General features: G+C 40.9%; 1 protein-coding gene across 1 annotated transcript in view; it reads right to left on the bottom strand.

Annotated features, from left to right (window-relative positions):
- Positions 1 to 22500, bottom strand: part of LOC105893852 (NACHT, LRR and PYD domains-containing protein 12-like) — a 42367-nt gene that overhangs the window by 7749 nt on the left and 12118 nt on the right. Inside the window, exons 8-20 of the mRNA XM_042703526.1 lie at positions 18982 to 19496; positions 16965 to 18762; positions 16417 to 16587; positions 15771 to 15923; positions 14522 to 14692; positions 13908 to 14060; positions 13586 to 13756; positions 12959 to 13129; positions 12118 to 12291; positions 11643 to 11813; positions 8176 to 8346; positions 6797 to 6967; positions 721 to 894 (exon numbers count right to left, since the gene is read on the bottom strand). Of these exons, the coding sequence (XP_042559460.1) occupies positions 721 to 894; positions 6797 to 6967; positions 8176 to 8346; positions 11643 to 11813; positions 12118 to 12291; positions 12959 to 13129; positions 13586 to 13756; positions 13908 to 14060; positions 14522 to 14692; positions 15771 to 15923; positions 16417 to 16587; positions 16965 to 18762; positions 18982 to 19496 (4164 nt within the window). The remainder of the gene's footprint in view (positions 1 to 720; positions 895 to 6796; positions 6968 to 8175; positions 8347 to 11642; positions 11814 to 12117; positions 12292 to 12958; positions 13130 to 13585; positions 13757 to 13907; positions 14061 to 14521; positions 14693 to 15770; positions 15924 to 16416; positions 16588 to 16964; positions 18763 to 18981; positions 19497 to 22500) is intronic.

Below are 22500 nucleotides of genomic sequence, written 5' to 3'. Positions count from 1 at the left end.
CTGCTGATGTTTCAATTGGGTTCCACCCTTTGCAAGCACACTCTTCCAGTTTGTGAGACTCAGGAACTAGACAAGGCCAAAGCGTGCGGATTCAGACATGTCATTATCAGTCTGTTTTGGACCATATACTGTAAATGTTCTGTTTCCTAGTTTTATACGTCTTCTGTGTAATCAATTCTTTACATGTTTCATATTTCACGTTTCATATTTTTTGCCCACAGTGCAATCTCTTTATTTTGTTCTTGCCTCTGACCCTAGACAGGGGTGTGACACAGGCACAGATCATTTACCCAGTTTACCAAGACAGTCAGGCAGGTGGGACTGCAGTGTGAGCAGTTCCTGCTGGAAGGAGAGAAGTGGAAAGGGGAAAGGGGGAGGAAGGAGTGTAACAACACTGTTGCTATGGGCACCAGAGCTGACTGGATGCACCCACAGCCCTGCTGGGAAGTTTTGGTTGAGACAGACGTCTGACAGCAGCACTGACTGCCATCAGCCCTGGTTGCAGCATGTTGTGCTTCTTGGAGTTTAGGGAAAGGAGCAACATGCATATCCATGTAGGAATAGAAAGAAGATGCACATCCAGCAGTCCAGACTTGGTGCTCTTAGTGAAAAGACTTTCCCCATCCGCTCCATTAAAATCTCCCTCCACACCCCCTGAGCCTTGGTGCCCTCAGCAACTTTCAAATGTTATGTACACCCAGATAAACACCCAGCACTCACCTGAAAGTCTTTAGATTACAGTTGGGATCATTCAGTCTGCCTGTGAGCTCTCTGACACCTGAGTCTCCTGGGTGATTGTAGCTCAGATCCAGCTGTTTCAGGTAGGAGGGGTTTAATTTGAGGGCAGAGGCCAAGAAAGAACAGCCCTCGTGTGAGATGAGACAATGAGACAGTCTGAAACAAGACATCATCTTTTCTCATTATTATAGAAGGAAAATACATTAAAGGTATGTACGGTATTTGTAAATTCAGCCATTTTGTCAGTCAAAATCCCACACATTTATTTATGAAAAACTATTTATGGGAACACTTTTTTAGGAGCCTAGCTTTATAAGGCCCTATAAAGGCATTATAAGGGCCTTAATAATGACTTATAAAGTAGCTATAAGTCATTATACCTATGTATAATGTCTTCACAATAACTCATAACCACCTTTATGAAACATTAGTTAATTATAAATAGTTATAATTTAAGACAGAATAATGCATTATAAATATGTGATCGTCAGTCTGTGTGTCAGTAACACTTTCTATGAAGCCTGCATTTATAAGGCCTTATAAGGGCATTAATAACGCCTTTAAAAAGGTAGCTATAAGTCATTGTATCACTCATTGTACATATGTAAAATGTCTTCACAATGACTCATAACCACCTTTATGATACATTATGTCAGTTAATTGTGAATGGCTATAATCTAAGAATGATGCATTATAAATATGTGATCATTAGTCTGTGTATCTGTCAAATGTCAAATGGGGATTAACTATTTAAAGTAACTGGGGAGGAAGCTAAACAAACACAGAAACAAACTCAGGATTGCACAAATTTACAGAGTCCTAATCTGCTTCACTCGCGATAGGGCGCGGAACTGAGATAAACGGCACGAGACAGTCAATGTTGAGTCGTGAGCACGGAGCTCTTGATAACGTAGGCGTGGGATCCTGATGGCACGGCACTTGCTGAAGTGGAATTCAGCAAACAAGAATGTGCTGGGGTGGAACCCATCGAACACACCATTTATAATTAACTGATATAATGTATCATAAAGGTGGTTATAAGTCATTGTGAAGACATTATACCGTACATAGTTATAATGATTGCTACAATGACTTATAGCTACTTTATAAGTAATTATTTAGGCCCTTATAATGCCCTTATAGGGCCTTCTAAAGCTAGGCTTCATAGAAAGTGTTACCCAATGTATTGTAAGAGCAGATAAAATCACTAATAACATTCATAAACGGACTCAGTCAGCTATTAAAAACTAGCTGATGATTAATTCCAAGAGGTTGAAGAACGAAAAGTTTACGGAGATTCTATTCAGAACTAAAGTCATACTAATGTCTTATTATTCTACTCAGATGCCTTTATCTTTTTTAGCATTAGAAGTAGGGTAAGCAGATATCTGTGTGTTCCTGAATGTGCCATTTCTATCTGTGTGCCTCTGTGTTTCTCAGTGATAAGGATTGGGGTGTTTTGGTTATGATTCTAAGGTCATAGGGTTGGCCCATGTGATCCGAGCTCTGTGATGAACACTCCTCTCCTTTCAACTGATAAAATACTAACAGTTTTTTCCAATCATTTTCACACTACAGACACACACCTCAGGACATCAGTTAACCTTTGGTGCAAAACAACCACCAAAACACTTCATACTTCACCTAAAAGTGACTCATGCTGCCATAGCTATAGCATATGCTCTTTCCCATTAAACTACTTCATAACTCAATGTACAAATAACTAAAAAACACAGACAACTTGTAGAATTGCAAAATGCATTTGTGTTGCTGTATCCTGTATTTTTGCACAGTTTAGTGTTGCATTGCAAAAGGAAAGAAAAACTTATGACAAATTGTACATACTGTAATACAAAATAAAACAGTAAATATGAAATTCAGCTCCATGCTACATGTTCTGTGGTACAAAAGAAAGTGAGCAGACACTTGTCTTTACCAGTGCAGTAAGTGAAACAACATCACATGAGACTACCACTAGAAGTGTCCTGCAGCCCTGATGCTGATCAGTGGTGAAATTCTGAACTTCACAAGAAAAAAATCTTAAGCAGATCTTATCCAAACCTAAAATTCTCCATATACGATAAATATTTCAAGGCAAGCTGTTGCCATGACACCAAGAACAAATGTTTTTGATCTGTTGGTTTGCCTGTCATAATACTGTATATATCACTTTTGAGTGTGGCAAATTTACCCTGTGTAATCAGTGGTGCAGTATCTGACCTGGGTTCAATTCCTGGGCAATGCAAGATGCTATTGAAAGTAACTGTTAGATTTAGGTGATTTTCATATATCAGACTACAATGTAACATAAGAGACTACATCTCAAACAACCCCCATTCTTAGTTTGCGTATCACCATGCCAGAGCCATCAAGGTGGCTCCTGCCCTTTTGTCCATGTTGAGGAGCCATCAGACATGGTTCCTGGCTTTTGTGTGTCTTGGAGCCAGAGACATTAGGTGGCTTTTGTCTACAGCCACGACAAGATGGCTGAAGCCAAAGGTATTAGCATCCACAGGGCTCTACGCTAAGGTTTTCCCCAAGGAGTACATGTGCTCCTAAATGAAAAAAATTAGGAGCACACAAAGAAATTTAGGAGCACAGCGGGGTTTTTTTCATGCAGAAGTAAAGAATGTCATTTGTGACCTATAGTTCCAAACATTGTATTTTCCAACGTTCAACCCCATTCATGTTCAGTGTTTCCGAAGCAAGTTAGCTGGTAAATTGATCAAATTACTGCATTTGTTCATATTTCAACACTTTAGTGGACCTCTTATCAATTGTTATTAGTAGTATTTTATATAGCCAGCTTTACTTAAAGTTTATTGTAAGATATAGCTTGTTTGATTCTAAATGCAGTTAAAGTTAGACTGTAGGTCTGGACTGTAACGTAAGCAACACTTTCACTGTAGCTAGCTAGAGAGCACGTGTATCATAACCAGAAGTCTGTTGGTTTATAGTCTGTCAAATTAGTTCTAGTTATTGGTGTTCGTTGGCATACAAAGTTAGTATTCTCTTATTAGCCTAGTTAGTACATCTGATTAGAGCTAGCAACAATGAATTGCAGATGAAGGGGTCCCCTATCTCAGTGTTAATTTGGGCAGCTATTTTAGATTTAGTCTTAAGACAAAAATGCATATTAGTTTTAGTCACATTTATCTTTCTTAGTTTTAGTCTAGTTCTAGTCACATTTAAAAGTCCATATTATAGCCACATTAAACTCCTTTCCTTCCCTTCTCAGGCCCAGGGACCCCCTGTGTTGTGTCTACAACTGCATAATAGTCAAGCTTGCAGTACTTAAATTGTGGATGCAATTAGTCTCTAAGATACAGATCTCTTAGTATATGCCTATAGCTGAATTCCAATTAATTCAATGTAAATAATGATTTTAAGGCAATACTTAATTAACAGAATTATCATTCAAATATAAGAGAATATCAAGTCTATATTTTCAAATGATATGATAGCACATTACAACTACTATGCCTACCTGGCCTTAGAGTTAAATCAACCACATATCCTCCATATGAATTGCTGTGCAATCTGATAACCAACAGATTTAGCTAGACGGATAGTTTTGACAGTTGAAAGTGGTGCCAATGATAATAACAATTGCCCAAATAGACAAGGATATTTAAACCTATCACATATTCATTTATTTTTTCTTCATTAATGTCATGCGTGGCCTGTCCTATAGTCCATTCTACAATGAGTTTACTAGCTAGCTATTGATAGCTAGTATAACTTAGCTAGGATATGCTACCTCATAGTTAGCTAAAGTTAGCTAGCTAAAAGTTTGCCAAGGCTAACGGGAGGCTTAAATCGAAAATGACTACTAGCTATCCAAGCTGACACAACCTATACACTCGATTGCCCCTTTGAAGTTAACTTAACGTTGGCTAATATATTCTAATAACTAGTTATCATTGACAATTACTAGCTAAGTTACCAAACTCCTTTCTTGTCTTAAATTGAGCAGTTGCTGGTGTGAGCTACAGCATGGGAGCTAGCAAAGCCATTTCTAGCTCTGCTTCACAATATTGCTGCCTAGTGTTATAAGTTAATGTAATACATAAATGTTAATAAAGTATCAGACATAAACAGGATACAACACACCAGTAACCAATTGATATTATGGATTATTATTTACTAATTCGCGCAGTTGTTCGGTGTATTGACAACAGCCCGTCACTCGCGCACTGTGCTCGTAAATTATTTTTCAAGTTCGCACATACCTATTTTTAGGCGCAAATGCGAGTGAAATACTCGCACTGTAGAGCCCTGATCCATATGGCCCTACCTGGCCATAGGCCCTTTCAAGCTTGATATCCCAGTTTTGACCTCCAGACACACCCATTCCCTCCCCTTATAACTTCTTGTTAATTCTACACTATAAATGTCTGTACATCTCTGTAATGTATGAAAGTAGACCTCCTCAAATCCAAAAGACCGTTTCCTGGCAGCACACGTGCCTCGTGCATGGTCGTGCTGTGACGAGGTGACTGTGGCTAGTGGCTGAATAAACGCATTATTTTACTAAGCCGTCTCAATACAAGTCTCTTACTCTGAACAAGCTAACTTGAACCAAGCCTGGGCCTTCGACGAATTCGCCGAAGAAAAGAAGATTCTTTCAGTTGATGTTTCACCCCCTAGGTGTTCAACTTTATTGATCTGCCTTCGTGTTGAATGGTTGAAGCCTGTCCAATCAGGTGAGATAACCAACATATTGGTGCTGTTGTCAGGATAGTACCAGTGTGTCTTGGTGGCCCTCGTGCAGACAATATTGCTATTTACACAGAAATGCAACCACATTTATCTGGTGTGAGGATGGCACCAATTGTACCTGCAATGCACATTTCAATGCAAATGCTGTACTGCAACACGTTTGAATAGTTATATAGTATAGTTGTGAAGAAGACTGCAAACAAACAAAGCAAAGCAGAAAACTGAATCATTTATCAGCAATAGTTATAGAATAATATGCCTCATTTCAAGTGTTCAATAAAAAAAAATTCTGTCAAAATACAGCATCTTTCCATCTACAATGATCTAAATTTTGTTCGTTTTTGAACTGTAAGTTAACTGTTTTGAGCAGAGTATCTAAATGCCAGCAAAACTTGCTGTAGTTGCACAGAGTTTTGCTGGTGGTGAACATTGACATTGGTGGTGAGACAGGTGTCCATGAATTTCGGAAGACGTAGACATTGAATTAATTTTGTATCCATAGTTTAGTTTGCATAGTGTACTGATATGGTGAATGTGTATTGTATTGAGACAAGTGTGAAAATGATTGGAAAAAAGAATGGAAAAAGTCATGTTTGATCCCTGTCTAGTTAGCAAAGGTGGTGAATCTTTATGTGAAGCCATGCTCTCTCTCATTTGATGCGCCCCATTGTTCCTGATCTTTCTACCATTGCCTGACTGAGGTCTCAATTCCTGTGCTATGAAATGACTAACATATTTTGGTCTCCTTGGGGAGCCTCTCTGTCTGAGAAATTTGATTCGAAACGGATTAACAGACCTTTACTACAAACAATACAAATGGGACACTTTGTATCAGTTCTATTTAAACACTACAAATGTTCTTACAGTAATGAATGAAAACACATCATCAAAACTGATTACATGTTTTCTGGCTGGCTCTTGATAGGCAGCGATTATACAAGTGCAAAAGTGTGGTATACAAGTCCACAAGAATTCTGACCTACACTGATTGACTGGTCAATCCATACCATGGGAAAAAATAATTATAATTATCCCCTGAAGAAATATCACTTTGGTCCTTTTTCTTTGAAAATACACTCTGCATCCATATACTGACCATCTACACACAAGCATTTGAGAATCTGTGTCAAACCTGCATTACACCATTACAACTACTTAGTGTACCAGGAGACATTGATAGGTGGCAGGAGTGTTCTGTCACTTTCTCAAAAAATGCAAATGGTTTTGTATAGACAGAAGTGTGAACAGCTCATGGACAGCAAACTAATCTAGCACATGCATCAAAAGCTCCAATCAGTAGTGATACTAAATACTAGAATGAAAGTCAAACACCAACCTTAATGTCTGTAGTTTACAGTGAGGGCTACTTAGTCCTGCTGAGAGAAGCTGAATACCAGAATTCTTCAGGTCATTGTTTGTGAGGTCCAGTTCTGTCAGGGACACAGATGACTGCAGAGCAGATGCTACAGCCTTACAGGATTCCTCTGTTAGCTTACAGTCAGCAAGTCTGCGTAGAGTGAGAGGTATAGAGACAGAGAGTTGAACATGGCATGGTAGAATGACTAAAAACAATACTGTTCAAAAGTTTAGAATGACACAGACATTGACACCTTAACCATCAAATAAGGAGCAAAATGAACCGAAACAGTTCATGGACAGCAAACTGTGGTGTTGTGCATTTTCATTGTAGGTCTGTAGGCTGAATTTGCATAATGACATGCAGATTTTTCTTTAAAAAACACTGAGCAGAGGGCAGGTTTAATTTTAAAAACTTGGTTTCCTCATTTTCTTTTCCAAGGTTACATTGTCCTGTTGACTTACAGATTATGCTTAAGTAAAAGCCATCTTATTAATGTGTCTTTTCTGTTGTGTTCATGTGCCTGAGTCTGGATGCAGGTTGGCCCATGTGATCCAAGCTCTTTGATGAATACTCCCCTTCCAACTGATAAAATACTAAAAAAGGTCATGTTTTTTCCCTGTCTAGTTAGAGAAGCTGGTAAATCTTTACGTGAATTCATGCTCTTTCCATTGATGCGCCTCGTTGTTCCTGATTTTTCTACCATTGCCTGACTGAGCTCTCCATTCCTGTGGTATGAAATTACTAACATATCTTGGCCTCCTTGGGGAACCTCTCTGTCTGAGAAATTTTAATTGATTCGAAACGGATTAACAGACTTTTACTACAAACAATACAAGTGGGACACTTTGTATCAGTTCTACTTAAACACTACAAATGTTCTTACAGAAATTAATGAAAACACATCATGAAAACTGATCACGTGTTTTCTGGCTGGCTCTTGATAGGCAGCGATTATACAAGTGCAAAAGTGTGGTATACAAGTCCACAAGAATTCTGACCTACACTGATTGACTGGTCAATCCATACCATGGGTCAAAATAATTATAATTATCCCCTGAAGAAATATCACTTTGGTCCTTTTTCTTTGAAAATACACTCTGCATCCATATACTGACCATCTACACACAAGCATTTGAGAATCTGTGTCAAACCTGCATTACACCATTACAACTACTTAGTGTACCAGGAGACATTGATAGGTGGCAGGAGTGTTCTGTCACTTTCTCAAAAAATGCAAATGGTTTTGTATAGACAGAAGTGTGAACAGTTCATGGACAGCAAACTAATCTAGCACATGCATCAAAAGCTCCAATCAGTAGTGATACTAGATACTAGAATGAAAGTCAAACACCAACCTTAATGTCTGTAGTGTACAGTGAGGGTTACTTAGTCCTGCAGAGAGAAGCTGAATCCCAGAATCCTTCAGGTCATTGTTTGTGAGGTCCAGTTCTGTCAGGGACACCGATGACTGCAGAGTAGAGGCTAGAGCCTTACAGGATTCCTCTGTTAGCTTACAGTCAGCAAGTCTGTGTAGAGTGAGAGGTATAGAGACAGAGAGTTAAACATGGCATGGTAGCATGACTAAAAACAATACTGTTCAAAAGTTTACAATGACACAGACATTGACATTTCAACCATCAAATAAGGAGCAAAATGAACCGAAACAGTTCATGGACAGCAAACTGTGGTGTTGTGCATTTTCATTGTAGGTCTGTAGGCTGAATTTGCATAATGACAAGCAGATTTTTCTTTAAAAAACACTGAGCAGAGGGCAGGTTTAATTCTTAAAACTTGGTTTCCTCATTTTCTTTTCCAAGGTTACATTGTGCTGTTGACTTACATATTATGCTTAAGTAAAAGCCATCTTATTGATGTCTCTTTTCTGTTGTCTTCATGTGCATATTTGTCATTGAGGTAATCCAAAAGTAATGGAAAGTAATCAAGTTACATTACTTTAAAATTGTGATACTTGGATTAGGTTACTGAATAACAATTTTAACACGTGCAATCAGTAATTGTATCGGAATACATTTTTAAAGTAACCCTCCCAACCCTGCTTGGAGGTCACAGGGTCGCTGTAACGCCCAAGTCTGGACCCAGGGTGACCCACGTGATCCGAGCTCTGTGATGTATACTCCTCCCCTTTCAAGTGATAAAATACTTAAAAGGTAATGTTTGTTCCCTGTCTAGTTAGATAAGCTGGTGAATCTTTGTGAAGCCATGCTCTCTCTCCCTTGATGTGCCTCATTGTTCCTGATTTTTCTACCATTGCCTGACTGAGGTCTCCATTCCTGTGGGATAAAATGACTAACATACTGTATCTTGGCCTCCTTGGGGAACCTCTCTGTACCAGAAATTTTCATTAATTCCAAACGGGTTAACAGACTTTTACTGCAAACAATACAAATGGGACACTTTGTATCAGTTCTACTTAAACACTACAAATGTTCTTACAGTAATGAATGAAAACACATCATGAAAACTGATAACATGGTTTCTGGCCGGCTCTTGATAGGCAGCGATTATACAAGTGTAAGTGTGTGGTATACAAATCCACAACAATTCCAACATACACTGCTTGACTGGTCAATCCATACCATGGGTCAAAATTATTATAATTATCCCCTGAAGAAATATCACTTTGCTTCTTTTTCTTTGAAAATACACTCTCAATCCATTTACTGACCATCTACACACAAGCCTTTGAGAATCTGTGTTAAACCTTCCTTACACCATTACATCTACGTAGTGTACCAGAAGACATTGATTGGTGTCAGGAGTGCAGGGCTCTACGCTAATGTTTTCCCCAAGGAGTACATGTGCTCCTAAATGAAAACATTTAGGAGCACACAAAGAAATTTAGGAGCACAATGTTTTTTATTGTATTCGTTATGCACAAGTTTCATGCATATACTGCGCGTGCAAAATCACACATTGGCCTAGATGCAAAGGATATCGGTTGTCCAGCTGCTTTTATGTTTATATCAGGGCTGTCAATAGATAAAAAAAAATGACTTATTATTCTCACATTTTGAAATTCATTAATCTAGATTAATCGCGATTAAAAATGTGTTTGTCTGGGTTTTTTTTTTACTTCCAATGAAAAATATCTCAATTTCCAAATACATTGTCAATAAAATGAGCTGTGACACCCAGGTAATTGTCATTGCTGACTGACATCCAGTGGTCACCAGTAAGGGCGACGGTGGCAGCTTGCTCGAGGAGCTGAATTTTTTGTGCTCTCTCGCCGTCATATAAGGAATGTATGCGAGACACAATGGTGCCCCTCGACGGTAAATCGTAAGAGTTGTACCCTGAAGCAATTCGAATCACCTCAGTCAGCCCAACGTCCTTAACTATGTTGATGGTCCGACAGTCACCGGCAACCCAAACTGCTAAAGCGTTGGTAACCTTTTCACGGACTGGTCTAGTTATTTTCCTAGAGAAGTCGTGGAGTGTGGGTTGGCGACCATCTAACCTGGGACTGCTTTCTGTCGGGTGCTTTGCATTAAGGTGATAACTTAAAGACGAGCTGATTCTGTGATAGCTAAATTCAATTTGACAAATGCTACATACAACTTTAGTTTTGTCGATTGTTCCGTCATTTTGCCTATTAAACAGAAACTTTCCGCCCAACAATCCCTCAGCTCTCTCCATCTTCAACTACCGTCTCGGTCTCTCCTATTTAACTGAATGCAGGCACGCAACGGTTTTGTGTCAGGGGTTAGCGCACACCGGAAATAAACGAAGTTGCGTTAACTGCGTTAAAATATTTTATCTCGGCCACAATAATCTCATAGATTAATGCGTTAATTTTGACGGCCCTAGTTTATATGTTGGTGTTCGTTGGCATACAAAGTTAGTCTTATTAGCCTGGTTAGTACATCTGATTAGAGCTAGCAACAATGAATTGCAGATTAAGGGGTGCCCTATCGTCCAACTAGCTCTCGACGCTCGGCAGGAATTTCAGGTCCACTCACTAAAAACAAACTTGACCCTCTCACTGGACATATTGTATAATAAAATGTTTTAATGAATGCAATTGGTCGCCTTGTATATTCTGTTCTATTTACCAAACTCCTTTCTTGTCTTAAATTGAGCAGTTGCTGGTGTGAGCTACAGTATGGTAGCTAGCATAGCCATTTCTAGCTCTGCTTCACAATATTGCTGCCTAGTGTTATAAGTTAATATAATACATCAATGTTAATAAATCAGATATATACATGATACAACACACCAGTAACCAATTGATATTATGTGTTAATATACCGAAAATGTCAGTAAATCGAGATGGTGCTGCTGTCTGTCCCGTTGAAAACCATTCAAACAGGTTACCAGCAGTGGGTTTTTTGCGAGCTACTTGAACCAAGTGATCACGTGTCGGCGAGAGTGGCGTAACTCTCTTTTTATATGGCTCTGGCCCATTGGTTTGCGAATCGTCGCTCTCATTTGCATAAATATAAGCGCGTCATCATGCTATGTTCACATCGTGCAGTCGCGACCCCGTCACTTGCTTTTCATGTTAAATAAATGCTTCACTTCATCGCGCTGTAGTTCCGTGTATTGACAACAGCCCGTCACTCGGGCACTGTGCTCGTAAATTCTTTTTCAAGTTCGCACATACCTATTTTTAGGCGCAAATGCGAGTGAAATACTCGCACTGTAGAGCCCTGGAGTGTTCGATCACTTTCACCAAAATGCAAAGGGTTTTGTATAGACAGAAGTGTGAACAGTTCATGGAGAACAAAACGAATCCAGCACATGCATTCAAATCTCCAATCAGGAGTGATACAAGATACTAGAATGAAAGTCAAACACTAACCTTAATGTCTGTAGTTTGCAGTGAGGGCTACTTAGTCCTGCAGAGAGAAGCTGAACACCAGAATCCTTCAGGTAATTGTTTGTGAGGTCCAGTTCCCTCAGGGAGACCAATGACTGCAGAACAGAGGCTACAGCCTTATAGGATTCCTCTGTTAGCTTGCAGTCAGCAAGTCTGCGTAGAGTGAGAGGTATAGAGACAGAAAGTTGAACATGGCATGGTAGCATGACTAAAAAAATACTGTTCAAAAGTTTAGAATGACACAGACAACTCCAGAATCTCTCAGGTCATTGTTACTCAGGTCCAGCTGTAGCAGGCAGTTTGGTGACTGCAGAGCATAGGCCACAATCTCACAGGATTTATCACTGAGTCTATGACCAGCTAGTCCTTTCAGGAAATGTAATTCATCACATCGTCAGCCTGCAAAATCTATCTTCAATTATTAATTTTAAAGTGAAGAAAACATTAGAGAACATACCGAAGTTCCTCAATTTTAAAGTGAGGATCCTTCAGTGTAGCAAATAACAGGTTCTTTGCTGACTCTCCAGGATTATTGTTGCTCACATCCAGCTCTTTCACACAGGAGGGGTTTGCCATCAGAGTGAAAGCCAGACAAACATAACCATCATCTGAGATATGACTATCAGAGAGCCTGAAAGAGACACACACAATTCCATACACACACAGAGAGGGAGAGAGAGAGAGAGAGAGAGAGAGTTTTGACGAAACATAGCCATCTTGGATATCAAGCCCAGTAAACCCCCAGGGTACAGTCTGGATCATTTTACATTAGCTTCTGATTCATGATAGCACAGTGAAAGGCTTATTAAAGAGCAAACTCTCATCCATTTTCACATGAGTACTTCCACACTAGACTTTCAGCATGTCAACGACATCAGAGGCTTCTGATATTATAGCCTGAAGTGAGAGTCTTCTAACTGTAAATCCCTGATGTTCTGGTATTGGAAAATGCTAACTGTCAAGAAGCATCCAGACTCCTACAGATGACCATCCAGCTGACAATCCAGCACTGCAAAACAGTAGCCTACATGATGCTGTTTAATGTTTGCAGTAAAACTGGGAAAAGTACAAAACTAAATGTAGTAAATTAATTGTGTAAGCAATTCAAATGAAAACATTTTTAAGAACAGAACACTTCCATTATCCTGCCATTCACGTACTAAACCTGAAAAGAACACACTATACACTCAATACAGCCTCACTGTTTATTCCATTTGAATGCTTAAGTGGTGATGTGTGATACAGAACAATGCTGATATTGTTCATGTTATCAGGAATCATGATATTGTAAGACCAACCTTAATATCTGCAGTTTACAGTGAGGACTAGACAGTCCCTTAGAAAGAAGATGAACTCCAGAATCTCGCAGGACATTGTTGCTCATGTCCAGCTCTAGCAGGGGGTTTGCTGACTGCAGAAATGAGGCCACAACCTTACAGGACTCATGTGTGAGTTTACAGCCCTTAAGTCTAAAAGACAGCATGAAAAAAATGTTTTAAATATGTGTGTGTGTGTGTGTGTGTGTACACTCGGAAATATAGATAAGACACTCTTAAATAAAACTAAGAAAATAGAGATAATGACAGTGAGTGTCTGCTGATGTCAAAACAATGTAGTTGATTAAATACTTAGCACTGGATGAAATGTATGGAAAATTGTGTTTTGAATCCAATTTACTTCAATAAAAGGAAAGTTTACACTTTGTAGGTACACCTGGAATGTGGCCATTGTGTTTGACTTTAATCAGTAACTTGTGTATGGTTTAAACAAAATATATAACCTTAAGACACACTAAATAAAACTAATGTGACGGCAAAGGTAAAACTTAGCTGTTGTTTTTTCTGGTTACACACTGGATGTAAGACACTTGATCACACAGTAATAAAACTCAATGAGGTTTCTCTAAAAACAAAAATATGACTTGCTTCAGTGTTTTCAGTCGGCAGTTTGGGTTTCCAAGATTAGAGAGCAGCTTCTCTTCTGATGTTTGCAGATCACAGCCACTCATATCCAAGTCACTCAGTTGAGAAACACAAAACTGCAAGACTGACGCCACAACTGCACAGGAGCTGTCCTTGAGTCTACAGCAGATGAGTCTACAGGGGGGAGGAAGCGGCTGTAAGAAACATGTCCTCTACACCTCTTCAATTTCCAAATAAGAAATACTAGTAAAGAAGGATATGCATGAAGACACAAGTTCTCTGTCCAACAGTATCTGCCCAACAGCATTTCTCTAAATATACACACCTGACTTTACAGTCTTGATTCAGTGGTTGATGGAGCAGTTCTCCTCCACTGTCCTGAAGCTCGCTGTCACTGATGTCCATCTCTCTCAGGTGGGGATTTGCCCCCTGAATAGTCAAGGCCAAACATCTTCCAGTCAATTTACAGCCAGCAAGTCTGCAAAAACAAAATTGTGTAACAGATTATCACAAATTGTGAAATCAGAGAGCAAATTCTACCTAAAGTAAAACATTGATGTTGCTATTGTCTGGTTGACACAATCTTAACAGTATGTGTCTGTTAACACGATCTACAATATTACTGACCTCAGTGTCTCCAGTTTGCTGTTTGGACTCTGTAAAGCAGAGCCCAGCATTTCTCCTGACTGCTGCCGGTCACATTCTAGTCCCCAGTCACTCAGCATGTTTCTTTTCTGTTTCTATCTATCTATCTATCTATCTATTAAACAAAATATATCTGAAACCTAAAGACTGGAGAGAAACACTAAATAAAACTAATGTGAGGGCAAAGGTACAACTTAGCTGTTGTTTTTTCTGGTTACATACTGGATGTACGACCCTTGATCACACAGTAATAAAACTCAATGAGGTTTCTCTAAAAACAAAAATATGACTTGCTTCAGTGTTTTCAGTCGGCAGTTTGGGTTTCCAAGATTAGAGAGCAGCTTCTCTTCTGATGTTTGCAGATCACAGCCACTCATATCCAAGTCACTCAGTTGAGAAACACAAAACTGCAAGACTGACGCCACAACTGCACAGGAGCTGTCCTTGAGTCTACAGCAGATGAGTCTACAGGGGGGAGGAAGCGGCTGTAAGAAACATGTCCTCTACACCTCTTCAATTTCCAAATAAGAAATACTAGTAAAGAAGGATATGCATGAAGACACAAGTTCTCTGTCCAACAGTATCTGCCCAACAGCATTTCTCTAAATGTACACACCTGACTTTACAGTCTTGATTCAGTGGTTGATGGAGCAGTTCTCCTCCACTGTCCTGAAGCTCGCTGTCACTGATGTCCATCTCTCTCAGGTGGGGATTTGCCCCCTGAATAGTCAAGGCCAAACATCTTCCAGTCAATTTACAGCCAGCAAGTCTGCAAAAACAAAATTGTGTAACAGATTATCACAAATTGTGAAATCAGAGAGCAAATTCTACCTAAAGTAAAACATTGATGTTGCTATTGTCTGGTTGACACAATCTTAACAGTATGTGTCTGTTAACACGATCTACAATATTACTGACCTCAGTGTCTCCAGTTTGCTGTTTGGACTCTGTAAAGCAGAGCCCAGCATTTCTCCTGACTGCTGCCGGTCACATTCTAGTCCCCAGTCACTCAGCATGTTTCTTTTCTGTTTCTATCTATCTATCTATCTATCTATCTATTAAACAAAATATATCTGAAACCTAAAGACTGGAGAGAAACACTAAATAAAACTAATGTGAGGGCAAAGGTACAACTTAGCTGTTGTTTTTTCTGGTTACATACTGGATGTACGACCCTTGATCACACAGTAATAAAACTAAATGATGTTTCTCTAAAAACAGCAATATTACTTGCCTCAGTGTTTTCAGTCGGCAGTTTGGGTTTCCAAGACTAGAGGGCAGTTTCTCTTCTGATGTTTGCAGATCACAGCCACTCATGTCCAAGACACTCAGTTGAGAAACACAAAACTGCAAGACTGATGCCACGACCGCACAGGAGCTGTCCTTGAGTCTACAGCAGATGAGTCAACAGAGGGGGAGGAAGCGGCTGTAAGAAACATGTCCTCTACACCACTTCAATTTCCAAATAAGAAATACTAGTAAAGAAGGAAATGCTTGAAGACATGGGGTCTCTGTCCAACACCTCTTCTCTTAATATACAGACCTGACTTTACAGTCTTCATTCAGTGGTTGATGGAGCAGTTCTCCTTTACAGTCCTGAAGCTCGCCGTCACTGATGTCCAGCTCTCTCAGGTGGGGGTTTGTCCCCTGAAGAGTCAAGGCCAAAAACCTTCCAGTCAGTTTACAGCCAGCAAGTCTGCAAAAGCAAAATTGTGTAACAAACTATCACAAATTGTGAAATCAGAGAGCAAATCCTACCTAGAGTAAAACATTGATGTTGCTATTGTCTGGTTAACACAATCTCAACAGTATGTGTCTGTTAACACGATCTACAATATTACTGACCTCAGTGTCTCCACTTACAGTTTGGACTCTGTAGAGCAGAAAGCAGCATTTCTCCTGACTGCTGCAGGTCACATTCTAGTCCCTGGTCACTCAGCATGTTTATTTTCTGTTTCTATTCATCTATCTATCTATCTATCTATCTATCTATCTATCTATCTATCTATCTATCTCTATTAAACAAAATATATCTGAAACCTAAAGACTTGAGAGAAGACTTGATCACAAACTGTGAAATCAGAGAGCAAATTCTGCCTAGAGTAAAACATTGATGTTGCTATCGTCTGGTTAACACAGTCTACAGTTAACAGTATGCGCCTGTTAACACGGTGTACAATATTACTGACCTCAGTGTCTCCAATTTGCAGTTTGGACTCTGTAGAGCAGAGCCCAGCATTGCTCCTGACTGCTGCAGGTCACTGTGACTCAGATCCAGCTCTCTTAAGGGGGAGTTTGCAGACTGCAGAGCTGAGGCCACAATCTCATATGACCTCTCTGTTAGTTTACAGTCAGCAAGTCTGTCAGAGAGACAAGAAAAAAATACATATAAAACTATGAGTGCCTCCTTCCCCATCCATGCCATATGGAGGAGCAGAACTGCAGATTGGTCACTTATTTCTCAGGTTGGATGAAAATATTGTAGCAAACAATGTGAAAAAGACGCGTTTCATCAGGTAGGGAATAAAGATGATGTTCAACTGCTCTTGAAGACACTCAGATTGAACTGGTGAAAACATGCAAATGTAAAACAAGTTTAGTTTCTTTCAAGCAACATCACACAGTGTACATTTCAACCTATAGTACCATGCTACCTATAATAACACCTCTTAACATTAGCATTTCTATGACAACAAGTCTGAATTCATTGTCAAGATTAATGCAGAACTTAACTCACATAGCCTTTCTGCAGCATTTCACAGCTGGAACCAGCCTCCTGCGACCTTCTGGAGAGGTTTTGTATTTCTTCAGGTCAAACTCATCCAGCACCTCCCCGGACATCAGAAGCACATGAGCCAAGGCTGAGCAGTGAGCCAGTGAGAGCTGTTTCACCGAACCCTTCTCTGCCTGCAGGAAAGCCTTGATTTCATCATGAACAGAAGAGTCGTGCATTTCGACCAGGCAGTGGAACAGATTGATGCACCTCTCAGGGGAGATATTTGGCCTTTGCATCACCTTCAGGTTTCGGATAGTCTTCTTCTCACTTTCAGGGCTGCTGTGTGTGTGTGTCAGGAGACCAACCAAAAGTCTCTGATTTGACTCCAGAGAAATGCCATGAAGGAAGCGAACAAACAAATCAAGGTGTCCATTCTTGCTCTCCAAAGCTTTGTTCACAGCATTCTTCAGCAGCTCATGTAGAGGCACATCTGGAAAAGACCTGGACTTCCCTTTGAGGAATGGTGTCAGGGCCACCATGTTTTTACTCAAGTAGGAGGCAAACACATGAAGTGCAGCAAGAAACTCCTGGATGCTGAGATGCACAAAGCAGTAGACCTTCTTGTGCTGAAACACACATTCCTCCCTGAAGATCTCAGTGCACATGCCAGAGTACACGGAGGCTTCATTCACATCAATGCCACACTCTTTCAGGTCTTCCTCATAGAACATGAGTTTGCCATTCTCCAGATGCTTGAAGGCCAGCTGTGCCAGTTTCAGTATGACATCTTTATGTGATTCCAGGAGCCTCTGTCTATATATATTATTTTCCTCTTGATATTTCTGGTTCTTCCTGGTGGTCTGGATGAGCAGAAAGTGTATGAACATCTCAGTCAGAGTTTTGGGGGCTTCCTTCCCATCATCCTCTTCCAGTATCTGCTGAAGGACAGTGGCTGAGATCCAACAGAAGACTGGCATGTGGCACATGATGTGGAGGCTCCTGGATGCCTTAATGTGCAAGATGATTCTGTTGGCTTGATTCTGGTCACTGATCCTCTTCCTGAAGTACTCTTCCTTCTGTGGATCACTGAACCCTCGTACTTCTGTCACCTGATTGATGGACTGAGAAGGGATCTGATTGGCTGCTGCTGGTCGGGAGGTTATCCAGATGAGAGCAGAGGGAAGCAGAGTTCCCTGAATGAGGCTTGTCATCAACACATCCACTGACGATGTTTGTGTCACATCAGACAACTTCTGGTTGTCTTGGAAATTCAGCGGAAGTCGACTCTCATCCAGACCATCAAAGATGAACACAATATGGCGGTCTTTGTATTCACCATCCTGTAGCTCCCTAAGCTCAGGGTGGAAGTCCAGCAGGAGCCTTTGAAGACTGTACTGATCATGTTTGACCAAATTCAGCTCACGGAACGGAAGTATAAACATGAAATCTACATCCTGGTTAGCTTTCTCCTCTGCCCAGTCAAGGAGGAACTTCTGCACTGAGACGGTTTTTCCAATGCCAGCAATGCCCTTGGTCATGACAGTTCTGATTTGTCTCTGCTGTCCAGGTAAGGGCTTGAAGATGTCATTGCAGTGGATTGCTGTGTCTTCTGTAGTTTGTGATCTGGACGCTGACTCTACCTGCCAAACTTCATGTTCATTATTCACCCCTTCACTCTCTCCCTCTGTGATGTAGAGCTCTGTGTAGATCTTGTTCAGGAGTGTTTGAGTCTCTGATCTTATAACACCTTCAGATATGCTCTCAAACCTCCTCTTCATACTGGCTTTATGATTCACCAGTGCTCTGTCCAGGACATCATCTGTTTGGCATTAAACAAACATACAAACAAACAAACAAACAAAACGGATCAGCATCATACTAATTTGTTATCGTCTCTCTCTAATCCATATTTCAAGAAGAGTAACAGAGAACAATGGACTTCAAAAGGTCACCATCATTTTGTTTCTTAACTAAATGATGTTTCTTTTCATGCAGGAACCCTTGGAAGCAGTTCTGAAAGAAATACTTCAAGACTTACCTGGTAGTTTGGCCCTTTTGACAGGAGCATGCTCAGTTTGGAGATGTTTGCTTCCTTCCATGACTTTGTGCTCATCCAAAGGAGGCTGTGGAGAAATCTGTGCCATGTGGAAGTGTGGGTATAGAGGGTCCTGCCCTGAGTCTGGGTGTGGATATGGAGGAACTTGTGTCATGGTTGAAGATTGCTTTAGATGAAGCTGTGCCATTTCTCTATGTTGGTAGAGAGAAGATTGTGCCATGGCTGTAGGGGGATATACAGGAGGTTGTGTCATGGTTGTATGTGGGTATAACAGAGGTTGTGCCATGGTTATGTCAGGGATTAGAAAGGGTTGTGCTCTGGATCTCTTTCTGCACTGGGGACAGCTGTAGTCTCCTGATGGACCAGGCTGGCTCCAGTAGCTGCTGATGCACTGCCTGCAGAAACTGTGTCCACAGGTGGTGATGACTGGGTCCCTCAGTAGCTGCTCACACACTCCACACCTGGACTGATCCTGGGTCAAAACATTCCTCCATACACTGCAGTGACAGATAAATCACACAGAGTCGCTTTATTCATTGATGTGTGAGAAAACCTTACACCAGGATTTGCACACACACACACACACACACACACACACACAAACTATCTTTCTCTTTCTCTCTCTCTCTCACACACACACACACGGTCAGTGTATTTCTAAGCAGACTGAAGAGACAACAATAATTGCACAACGACACACATAATTCACTGCATCCTAACATTAAAGAGCAGCTAATAGGTCTGCACACATACAGGCACATGACTGCCCGGCATGGATGAAAATGTGCAAATGCTGTGGATCGCTCCTCGATGATGTCACATGTGCCAGACAGCAACATTCCGCAGAGAGACGGGGATCTGCTGTCAGAGAGAACCGATGCGCAGTGATGTCAGTGGAGAATGACTAATGTCATCTCAAAAATCAAAAATCTGATGTGGTTCTGTTGCAAACTAAAATGCAGTGGATCCGCGAATGGAGGGGTAATGTTTGTTTTAGTCACGGGACTACTTATCTCAACCAAGATAACAGGTCAGCCAGTTATAGTTGAGGTTATGAGGGGCTGCATTCTAAGTGTAGATGTGACCCTGGGAGACAGAATTTTCTGTGTATATGAGTATGTACCAAATGTAGGTAGTGAACGTATACGTTATTTTGAGCAATTGTCTGAGGCATTGGCGGATTGCCCCCCGGGTAACATTGTTGTGCTGGGGGGAGATTTTAACTTAACATTAGATCACACTTGCACTTTAACACTAGGTTATTGCAGGATCACTCTTTTAATCTGTTCTGCAAATCTTGGAGAGAGGAGAGGTCTAGATTCCCAACCCTGAGCCAATCATGTGCAGATAAAGACCTTTGATTGCAGTACACCGCACATAGCACCAGGACACCTAAAGAGAGGATGTTGGCACTTGCACAAGCAATCATTGAGCAAGTGAGGCACACCAACGGGAATTATAATAAGATTTTTGGGTGAAGCTTTTGAGAAGAACAGACTCCTGTAAATGGATTGCATGGAGGGGAGAGGAAAGGGTGCCCATGTGAGAGACGGGTTTTCCCAGTTTAACTATATGGATGCTCCAACATCCTTTTTTAGAGAAAAAGACACAGGAGAGAAAACTACTTTTTCAGCTTAAACTGCCAGAGGGCAGGAAGACACATGAACACATTCAGGAACAAGCAACAATGAGTGTGTAAATACTGTGTACACTAACGCTTGCACAAACTCACCCTCTCTTTCGCTCACACACGGGTCAAATAATAGATTCAGCCAACACATCTTAGTCAGTAACTACTCATAGTTAGTAAGGTCTCTCTCTCTCTCTCTCTCTCTCTCTCTCTCTCTCTCAAATAATAGATTCAGCTAACACATCTTCCATATAGTTAGTAAAGTTAGCATGTCTGCATATACAATTATCCATTGTTGTATGTGTATTTGTAAAAATTTAAAATATAATAGCTGACAACTGACCTTGGATCAGACTGTGGTGGTCCACTGCTGAGATTGGGAGGGAGTCCCATGGACCAGTCACTCTTCATAGACACACAGCTGGGCACTGGAGACACTGGTCTGTGTGTCTGTGGCCTGGTTACATAAGGAGACAAAATAATAGATTTACTTAGCCAACATTTCTTCCTAATAGTTAGTAAGGTTAACATGTCTGCATACTCACTCACACACACACTCTCACACACACACACACACACACACACACACACACACACACACACACACACAATTATCCATTGTTGTATGTGTTGTGGCATCACGATGGGCCAGCTAGCAGAGGGGTGTGATGTTCGTGTGGAGGTCTGGCTGCCACACCACAAGATGGCTGCCAGGGGCACTACATCTCCCAGAATGCAGCAGCACCCAACCAGGTGTAGGTGCTTAAGGCACCTGATGGAAGGAGTATTTAGGACAGGTGGTGCCTGTTGTGAAAGGGAGAGCCAGGAGGGAGAATGGGAAGCACCTGACGTGCAGGTGAAGCCTTTGTTGAAACGCCTGCTGAAGCGCTTGCTAAGCCGAGTCCGGAAGGGGGAAGGCTAGCACCACCGGAAAGGACCTGGACAGACGAACTTTGAGTTTGCAACCTCAGTTGGTAGGACTTAAGTTAGGAGCAACTTTATGAAGCCTATGTTTTGCATTTGAAGAACTTTATTGTTTGCTTCCTGAAATACTTTGTGTTGGTGAATAAACCGAATTCCTCGTTTGAAAGCACTTTTGCCTGCTCTGTCCTGTTGATTACGCACTGCCCTACACCCAGCTCAGTGGTAAAGCTTCTTATGGTACCACAGTGTATTTCTAAAAATGTAAACATTTAAAATATAATAGCTGACTACTGACTTTGGATCAGACTGTGGTGGTCCACTGCTGAGATTGGGAGGGAGTCCCATGGACCAGTCACTCTTCATAGACACACAGCTGGGCACTGGAGAAACTGGTCTGTGTGTCTGTGGCCTGGTTACATAAGGAGACAAAATAATAGACTTAGCCAACATTTCTTCCTAATAGTTAGTAAGGTTAACATGTCTGCATACACACACACACACACACACACACCCTGGGTCAAATAAAAGATTTAGCATTAGCCAACACATCTTCCTAAAAGTTAGTAAGGTTAGCATGTGTTCATACTCTCTCCTCTTCCTCTCTCTCTCTCTCTCTCACATACACACACACAAACGCACCTCACTCACTAACTTCCCTCTCATCCAGGGTCAAACTATAAATTTAGCTAATAGTTAGTAATGTTAGCATGTCTAGATACTCTCCTTATCCCTCTCTGTTTAACAAACACACATACACAAACAATTCTCCAATGTTGTTTGTGCATTTGTAAAATGCTAAAAATGTAAAATATAATAGCTGACAACTCACTTTGGATCAGACTGTGGGGGTCCACTGCTGAAATTGAGCGGAGGGTCTGCCATGGGCCAGTCACTCTTCATAGGCACATAGCCGGGCACTGGAGACACTGGTCTGTGTGTCTACAAAT

The sequence above is a fragment of the Clupea harengus genome, chromosome 24, assembly GCF_900700415.2.
Source record: "Clupea harengus chromosome 24, Ch_v2.0.2, whole genome shotgun sequence".
In the NCBI taxonomy this organism is placed as follows: Eukaryota; Metazoa; Chordata; class Actinopteri; order Clupeiformes; family Clupeidae; genus Clupea; species Clupea harengus.
The sequence above is the reverse complement of the archived record's forward strand: the minus strand, read 5'-3'. Positions and strand labels throughout refer to the sequence as shown.